The sequence below is a fragment of the Etheostoma cragini genome, chromosome 11 (genome assembly GCF_013103735.1).
Source record: "Etheostoma cragini isolate CJK2018 chromosome 11, CSU_Ecrag_1.0, whole genome shotgun sequence".
Classification (NCBI taxonomy): Eukaryota; Metazoa; Chordata; class Actinopteri; order Perciformes; family Percidae; genus Etheostoma; species Etheostoma cragini.
Window position 1 is genome coordinate 18,991,510 of NC_048417.1, and position 9,929 is coordinate 19,001,438.

The window sequence follows — 9,929 nt, forward strand, 5'->3', positions numbered from 1 at the left end:
AGTTTGGGGTCCCCTGCTGGAGCTGCTGCCCCCGCGACCCGATACCGGATAAGCGGTCGAAGATGGATGGATGGAATACAGTGACATCAGTAGTACACCTTTCATGCAGTCCTGCTAAGTAATGCCTTTATATTGCTTTTGTGACATAAAAATAGTAATAAATTACAAAGTTTTAAAAAGGTTAGAAGGAGTTTCATGACGTGGTTCATACCAAGGAAACCCTTGCAGCTCATTAGTTTGAAACCTAACCAGTCTTTGTCCCTGTCTTTGTTGCACTACTCTTTCCGCCAACACATACACTGTGTCACATGGTTCGTGAAACCAGAGACCCCAAGTTTCCAAAGTGTGAGGGCTGTTCCAGAATTATATATCCTATATATAAGAATTCTAAGGGAATGTTTGGTGATATTCTTGGGAATTCCCAACCAGAAAAATTCCCAGAAGAAGAGAGGTGTTTCATTTTTGGAAATCACAGGCTAAATGCGGGATCTTCCTGTCGCTTTAACCGGCTAAAGCGCACACAATGGCCGATAAGGCATTTCCAAGTGCACTTTGTGAAAATAAAATACACATTGCTGATTGTTTTTGCATGTTTTATCACTGTAATCTCAAGAGCAGATAGAGAGCTTCAGATTTCAGATAAACTTTAAATTGGGATGTTTATTTAGTCTAAGATGGAAGGAATGCTGTCTGAAACACTGTATTAACAAGATTTCTGCTGTACATCTCCTGTTTTGGGGTCTGTATGAGTGTGTGTGTGCGTGTGTGTGCGTGTGTGTGTGTGTGTGTGTCATACAAGCTATAATTCGCTACAGCTTTGTTTAGATTGTCAAAGCATAACGCAGCACAGAGGCCATATTAAATTCTATCAGAGTAATGGTGAGAGACACACACACACACACACTCACACACACACACACACACACACACACACACACACACACATACACACACACGAGTGGATAATTCACAATCACACAGCTTGTCTGGCTGTAGTGTGCATAGAGAGGTGTCAGACCTGAGTTTGTCTGTATCTCTCTCTCTCTCACAAAACACACACACATACACACAAAAAGCTGCCTTTGCCACACCTGTGTGTGATTTTCAGCAGATCACATGCTGTCCAGAACGCGGAACGGTGACAAGCTGGGAGTAGATTTATAGTTGTGATGAAGAGTTGTCCCAGTGCAGGTCTGGTGTATCAGTTACCTCCTCACACATACTGCAGATTGAAAAGCTTTGTGCCCCATAAAACTCTGATCCACTTCAGGAATGGGCCTGAAGTTTCTTTGGACACTGCTGTGTGTGTGTGTGTGTGTGTGTGTGTGTGTGTGTGTGTGTGTGTGTGTGAATGTCTACTCATGCAGTTGCCCGTACCAATGACTTACTCTTTATAACTGGGTCTATAAAATGAGGATTTGACTGTGCCTTAACACGATTTGGCCTTGGGTGATTTTTATGAGCTTGGCTATATTGCAAAACATGTAGCTCATTTTCAGGATTGTTGAAGTCATCTCTAATAGGTTGTCATTAAGATTTAATATCACCCTTGTCCTATTTTCCCCCTATTTAGCAGTTTGTTTCATAGCATCAAATTGCTTCAAAAATCTTGTGATTGCAAAACCTGCAAATCTGCAGCATAGATTGGCTCTGAGATTTTCCCCCTGGACAATTCAAACACACAGTGAGGCACTGATAGAGAAACACAGCATTTGGTGTATCATCAATTTTTTTGTTGATTGAATTGTTGAAGATGTTACGAAGTGACAGTGACAGGTTGCCTCGTGTACTGTAAAGTTCCCTTTTTATTTTGTACTTTCACATTCATGAAATTTCCTTTACAAATCTTTAGTTTAATCTCACCTAGTAATATAGGTTTTCTTTAACATTGTCACATGCATAAAAGTACTATGAAACAAAATAAACCCCAAAATAATAGAATTTTATACACCATAGCTTGCTTTATGCATATTATGGTTTACTTATAAAATGTTTGGTGCACAGTAATACATGGGTTGAAACTAAATCAACTAAACCCTGAAATAGAACGTTTTTTTTGTTTCATCAATTACATCAATCAATGCAGTGCAAAAAATATACATAAACATAGATTAAGACTATTGTAACTTTTTTTCCAAATGTGGAAATATCACTGTACAGAAGCCAAAATAAAAATGGCTACTTTCAATCTTTTCTCTTCCTTATCTACGTCCTGTCCTCTCATCTTTACTCCACTGTTTTTCTTCCTTCCACATCTGGAAACAATGGGCCAAATGCAGCCCTGGTGTGTAAATCCTCATGTTGTTTTATAAGTGAAGATCAGTAGGAGAGAAGTCATAAAATAAGAAGGACATATTTCATCAGATTGGGAAGAAAGCTGTCAAACTGTGTGGGATGTTTGTGTGCACGTGTGTGTTTATGCAAATCATGCATATTGTGTTGTATTGTATATTTGTAAATGAACATTGTATTCATTAATAGTATCTACAACTACATTTTAGTATTTTTCTAAAAAGAAAAACATAACTGTCACACAAAAATTGAATTCCTTTCTTTGTCCTTCTCTTCCTTTGTCCTCCTTTGTCTTACAGGAGGAGCAGGAGACCAGCTACACCATCCTTCGTGCTCGGGGTTGTAATGTGACTCTGAATGGTCTGAAGCCCAACACCGCCTACCTGCTGCAGATCAGAGCGCGCACAGCTGCAGGATATGGAGCCAGCAGCCCCAGTTTTCAGTTTGAGACCAGCCCTGACTGTAAGTTCAGCTCAGAATAGAAGTTTTATAGTAATTATGTTACCGCTGTTGTAGAAAATATGGTGAGACACAGGGCCAAAAAAACAGTCCGTTCATAAGAAATAACTAATAATGAATAGCGAGATTATGGTACCATTCTTTTTGGAAATCACACATGTATGCATTCCATTTTTTTCCGGGTTTCAGAAGCTGTAGTGTTAAGTAGCGACCAAAAGATAATTGATGTTGACAAAACTGAGTGGAGCAGTGCTCATTTCTTGTTACTCCCTGTCTTTCAGCAGCCTTCTCCATCTCCAGTGAGAGCAGCCAGGTTGTTCTGATCGCCATTTCCTCTGCCGTGGCCATCATCTTGCTCACTGTGCTGCTCTACGTCCTGATTGGCAGGTCTGTCTGCCAGTCCCTGGACTTTATTCTTACTGAGATCACAGCATCATTTCACTCTATCTACCTGAAAGTAGATTTTATGTGTTTTGATATTTCACCGAATTAGTTTCCTTCTATTTCTTCTCCATATGTGTATGTGTGTGTGTGTGTGTGAGTCTGTGTGTGTGTGTGTGTCGGTTGGCAGTCAGAACTGTTCAGAAAGAGTATAAATCTATGGCTCATTATCCGATTTACTGATCCTCCCTTGGTTTATAAGAGCTGGGATCACACACACCCAATCACACACACACACACACAGACACACACACTCCAGGTTGGGCCAACGGGTGAAGTCCTATTGGGAAATATGTGGCACTAGTCATGACCTTTCTCTGTTTGGATTGGCAGGTTTTGTTGCCACAGCAAATCCAAACATCCTGATGAGAAAAGACTGCACTTTGGCAACGGCCACCGTAAGTACTGAACCCTGTAGAAATATAACCAGCTAGTTACTCTACTGTATATTTTACATAATTTAAAAGTTACAATCTGCAAGCTGTTTTTCTCATAACATCTTTACCAACAGCGGTTGTTTTAGAGCAGTTACTTCCAAGCTTGAAGTGGTTTCCCCTTTACTTTGGTTCGTTTAGTCATATGAGAAGACAGTATTTGGACTGAGACCATGTTAAGAAGATGGTCTCTCTCTCAATACATTTTTGACCATTGAGAAAAAAGCTACTCTGATGTGGACAATTTTCTTGCTCCCTCTGTGTTGCTTGCACTTTTTTCTTTATGTAAGATGTGTTATTTCTAAGATACTCCTACCTTTATCTTCGACCCTGTTGACCCCAACACTTCCCAGGAGTTAACTACAGGTGTCCACTGCTTCATTAATGGTTTCAATGGGTCAGATGAAGAGCATTCATTTCCCCTCAGAGACTAATAAAGTACAACTTTATTACTTAAAAGATATGTTTTTTAATCTATCTTATAAACTTAAATCTTGCAGGGCCTGTTGAGTTATTCTTCATTAGCTGATTTGTGTGTTACTACATATTTTAACACATTTTCTGCTGCGTTGACAGGCTTTTGTTTGAATATTTTTACTGAATACGAAAATAAAAAAGGAATATTGTACTTATCTATACTTTATATTACTCAGACAATGACGCCTACACCATCTTCAAAGTTTTAGTTTTTGTTTGGTATAGATATGTCATCAGTTATAATTTTTTTAAATGCTTTTTTCCCTAGTAAAGCTGTGTGCTAGTTATGTGATATTTTGTTATTACAAATTTAATAAAATGTTCAGAGGACACATGGTCAAGGGACAGGTCAAACACATGGAGGGACATATTTTTTACATGGTCATTAGCTTACACAATCTGCTCTCTCCTGCTGCAGTACGTCTGCCGGGTATCAGGACCTACGTGGACCCACACACGTATGAGGACCCGAGCCAGGCTGTGCACGAGTTTGCAAAGGAGCTGGATGCCTCCTGCATCGCCATCGACAAAGTGGTGGGAGCAGGTGAGAACGGACAAAAACAATTCCACACTTTGCTGCATACACAGATGAGACTCCAGAAAGGTTTTTTTCAGGCAAGCAAAGTGACACTAAAACCAAACCTTGTTTGCAAAATAACAAATTCAATTTATTTCATAGCATTCACCCTCTGAAAACCTTTTTGGAAAAAGGTGTTGATTGTTGCCAGTCTGTTGGAAAGTGATGTGTCAGTGACATTCTGAAACAATAACAGGTTATGATACACTTTCATTCCTTTGTTAAAATTAATTGTATTTCTAATTCTTGCTAAATTCTGTGACGTATTAGCAATTAAATATCGTCACACTGAATAAAGTAGGGATGTAAATTATAATACATGGGCTCAGATTACCTGGGTTTGCTTCGGTCATCAAAGGAAATGTTTACCAGTGCAGGAAATGCAGTAGATCCTCACAAAAGTAATTCTACATTAAAAAGTGTATAGAAATGTGGAAATAAATTGTGTCTTCCTTTCCAGACCTCTTTTTCTCACCCTGCAGGAACTTTACTTTCTTAGTCTTTCACACTCTATTTAAATGACAAAGACACACCAAGTGCTCAACCACATGCAGCAAAAAATGAGGTGCCTGTAGAGCCCCCATATATCTCCATTTTTGTAGCAGCAGGCTAGTTTAACTGTGGGCCATATACTGCACAGCTGGGCATGAGAAAGCATTTAATGTCCTAGCTTGAGGTCCCTTCTCTCCAATGCTCCTCTATGATGGGGGGAAGGGGGGGTGAAATTAGAAGTTGCTCTGCTCACCTTCATTTCTACCTTTCCTCTTTCCTTCCATCATCATTTTTTTTATTCATTCTCTTCATTCTTTACATTTCCCACAGGCGATTGCCTGGTGCTCTAATACTGAACTCTGTCTAATGACTGCAACAGTAAAACTCCTCTCCTCATGTACTCCCTGATAACTTGAGCAAGAGTGCAGACGAGAGGGTAACGCATTGTGATTCATGTGGAGTGCAAGCAGAATAGATGCAGTCTAAAGCACACAGCACATAACGGCAGGTTGGTCTCCAGAGTCCCACCAGCCTTCCACACTGTAAAGCTGTCAGAATGACCTGTGAGTCTAATACCTGACTCCGCACTGGAATACGCAAAACTCTACACTGCATTTTCATAAGAGTTTTCATAGGAATCACTTCTCAGGATTTGCTTGAATTATAGTCCAATTACAGAGATGTTTAATTACATTAACATTTAAAGGAATGTTGGCGGCATATAGAAGAGAGGAAAATTATAATTCATGGAAAACATGACTGGAAATATTGTATTAATTTAATATATAATTGATACCAAAATCATCCTCCCAAAAACAATAACAGTTGAACCCTTATACCCTCACACGCAATTCAGTTCACACCGAAGAAGGCTACTCTACAGTATACTATACATTTTTAATGTGCACAGTGCATTGCAGAGGCAAAGTGTATTTATTTTGGAATGTCTCCCTACTTGAGTTAAACATCACATTGTGCAATATGTCTATTTTTGTCTATGCTGAAAAGCAACTGTGAAATCATGTTCAGGAGGTACTTATCCTAATTTGTACCACATAATCATAACCAAACAAACTTTATGAGTTACAGTAGATGAGTGGAGCCACTTGAGGCAAACTCTCTTTGGATAGTACCGTGCTGAGTGGAATAACACGTTTGTTAATTTATATCTTCAGGACAAAGTTATGGTTATTTTGTTAGCATTCAGAAACCATAGATCCCTTGAGGTTTTGACATTAATTGCTTCTGAAAGAAACTGTGTTGTTGCTACCTGTGAGTGCTAATGAACAAATACCAGTGTGATCAACTTTTAGCAACCAGTGCAGTAATAGACTAAAACAAATAAAGAGAAAACCATGCACAAACATTGTAATGCTTTTAAAAAGCATGAACCCCTCTATATAAAAAAAATAAACAACAAAAAAATGGAGTTGTATGATATTGGAACACAGGTTAACTTGGAAATAGATTGGAACTTCAGCTCTCTATTTTAAACCTATGTTGGAAAACAAGTAAATGTGAAGAAAACAGCTTGAATACAACCAGACACCTGTGTGATTTCTTTCTAACAAAACCATATAAGCGCTCTAAATAATACAGGCCATACCTCTCCCTTATCTATCCCTACCTCAATCCCCAACTGTCTTCATCAAACATGTTAACACAACTTTGTTCTTCTTGCCAATTGGTGATTGTGTGTTTAAAGACAAAACACATTTTCTGCTCTGCTTACATTGGTCAGACTTTAACATCAAAGGGGGATACCTAGGTCTACTGAGAGCAGGAAAGGAGGGTCCCTAATCAAGCCTTATTAAACTGAGATCTTCTTTCTCAGAGTGAACATGTAAAAAAGGAGCCTTGGCATGGCTAGTCTATCCACTGCTGAAGACTTAAAGAAGAGGTATGCGTTTGGTATTTAGACAGGTTGTAATTTTTCTGGCTTACGTTCTTCCAGACCCTTTCAAGTCCAAGGTTTGACCCATGCTCTCTGATCCGGAGCTGCTATGGGAAATGACTGTACTGAACTCTGAGAGATCTGCACGTGGCTTAGCTCTGACATCATCTCACAATCAATATGCATGTACATTATGGGGTTAAAAGACAATCACACAGAAACACACACACCCGGATATACACATTCCATTCATCTTCTACAGTGAAGCCAGATCCCCGGCCCTTCACCAGCTGTAACATGGCTGGCTGCCTTTGAAGTGGCCAGACTGCCCTAAGAGCTTACAGTACCTGGTGAAACTCACAAAACACACACATTTACACACGTACAGGCAATTGGCCGAGGTAACCATGCATATCCCCTCACCATCAAGGAATGCTAATTGTTCTCTCCCAGAGTGGATTTTGAGTCACGCTGCATTTTAATACAAAACTGAAGGAAAGTTGAAGACCGCTTCACTCTCTGAGCTGTTGTTTGGACTGTGGGTTGGGGTGGATCAGTTTCAAAGTTTATTACTACACATGGTGTCATTACTGTAATAGCAAGTCATAACGCATATTTATTTTTTGCCAAGATCAATAGATACTTTACTGATTAATGGGAGTTAAGTAATTACAGGGCTAATTATGAAGATCCTCTTTGATCAGCCACTTTATCTTTGACTCTAAGTGGTCATTGCATCTGTAAAGATCGTACATCATGATGACACCTCACACAACAGTTGAACCGTTATTCTGATTAAGTGCACAAGAACTGCATTGCTGAACTTGTAAGCATCCTTTAAAAAATGGATGCCATGTTGAACATAGCTTCTCATTTTGACTGTTGCAGTGGCTCAGCAAGGAAAATAGACAAGCCGCTAGTTTAGATACGCAGGTTGCCCTGAAGTAGATCCCTGTGTAGCTATAAGTACTAATCCAAGGGGATCATTTTACATTTTAACTTTTGATTGGACTTGAAGACAAGCGTTTAAAATGAACTGCATAAAAAGATTGTTTGAAAAGTTGCATTCCGTCCATCTCTACAATGGAGGTGATATGTGATAGATGACCCATCGACTAACTGATCACACTTAGTCTATGAGAGTAAGAAACAGGTTAAACAATGGCACTTTAAAGCATTTGCTTTTCTACAGATTGAGTCAATTACTTGTTGAGCCATAACTAATTGTTAAAGATGAAAAAAGTTACATGGGGAATTAGAATATTAATCTGCATTACTTCACAGTTATCTTATTAACATACACAACTTAATTTCTCATGAATTTGGCAAACATTTGGACCAATTTGTAAGTGATATAAATCTTTACATTATATCATCATAAGACTAAACAAACTTGTAACATGAAATACTGATCAGTGTTTACAAGCAGGGTTTTTGGTATAAGTGAAATCTTGACATGTATATATTTGCAATAACAAAGTAAAAGTCTCTTTGTTTTGTTTTGTTGCTTCTTTCATATTTTTTATTATCTTTAGGTGAGTTTGGTGAGGTGTGCAGTGGTCGTTTGAAGCTTCCCAGCAAGAAGGAGATCTGTGTGGCCATCAAGACTCTTAAAGGAGGATATACAGACAAGCAGAGGCGGGACTTCCTCGCTGAGGCATCAATCATGGGACAGTTTGACCACCCTAACATCATCAGGCTGGAGGGGGTGGTTACACGCAGTAAGTGCATCCATGACTCGTGACTTAAATGTTCCCTGTTTTTCAAGATTAAATATTATGGTGGTTTTCTAAAAAAAAAGATATTTCTTTTTTAAACCATTATTGTTACTTAAAAATATATAAGAATTGGGAAACAGCAACAATACTAGAATAGAATAGAATTGAATAAAATAGAATTAAATAGGGTAGAGTAATAGAGAACAGAGACATGATTTGCATTAACAGGGAGGAGAGTCTTTTTTAACTGATTCCGGATTTGCAATTGTCTTTGACAAATGGCTCTAAAGTGGCTGGCACTTCTGTGAAAGAGCGCAGGAGTTTTATTGAGTTACCGTGGTGTAAATCTCTGCAGATCAATGTGCTCTGATCAAAGCCTGTGTCCAAAGCCCGCATAAATCCATAAATCCATATCTCTGACTTGCTCCCCTCTGGGCCTCTTTATAAGACTATCATTAGCACACAGAAGGCCTCTTTAAAAAGGAATGACTGCAGAAAAAAGGAAATAATGAGTCTGAACTTTGTCGCAGAGGAATGGGCCTGGCCTCTATATCCCTGCGGCACCAGGCTTGTTAAGTAGTTCTGCCAGTGTGGTTATTCTAAGGAGTGAAACAAAATACATGCTGAACTTCACTTACTTTATTGTCTCTAATTTTGGGTTCCTCTTAGTAGTCCTCTCTCATTGTTCTTCTTTTATTCATCTGTCCTTTTCTTGAGCAACCTCAATGCTTTAATTGCTCACTGCCTCTTAAATTTCAGTCATGTGAATTCAGTAACTTACTTCATCTAAGCACGACTTCTTCTAATCAAAACCATCATTGCCAAGCAATGAAAATGTAATTTGCTATCTAGTGGTGTCAGCTAAACGCGTTGTTAACGGCGTTAACGCAAACACATTTTACCGGCGTCAATTTTTTTATCGCAAGATTAACGTTGTTATTGGCCTAGCAAATTTTGTAGATTTTTTCACAAGCTGTTGCAACAACTAGTAATGTTATAAAAACTACAACACCACACCTGATCTAGCTAGACCAAAAACAAAACAACAGGCACGGCGCACACACTTGTTTGGGTTTTCGAGCATTTGTCATACCTGCAAACTAGTCTCTTAATCGTGTAGATCCGAAGAGTTTTTATTTGGGGGG

At 38.9% G+C, this 9,929-nt stretch overlaps 1 protein-coding gene across 7 annotated transcripts in view; it reads left to right on the plus strand.

The window, feature by feature from the left end:
- Positions 1-9,929, plus strand: part of epha3 (eph receptor A3) — a 96,824-nt gene that overhangs the window by 61,763 nt on the left and 25,132 nt on the right. For 5 of the 7 annotated variants that reach the window (XM_034885106.1, XM_034885110.1, XM_034885109.1 and 2 more), the window contains 5 exons: positions 2,592-2,754; positions 3,033-3,138; positions 3,526-3,590; positions 4,522-4,647; positions 8,602-8,787. In XM_034885106.1, coding sequence (XP_034740997.1) covers positions 2,592-2,754; positions 3,033-3,138; positions 3,526-3,590; positions 4,522-4,647; positions 8,602-8,787 — 646 coding nt within the window. The remainder of the gene's footprint in view (positions 1-2,591; positions 2,755-3,032; positions 3,139-3,525; positions 3,591-4,521; positions 4,648-8,601; positions 8,788-9,929) is intronic. The other 2 variants (XM_034885107.1, XM_034885105.1) reach the window with 1 other exon arrangement.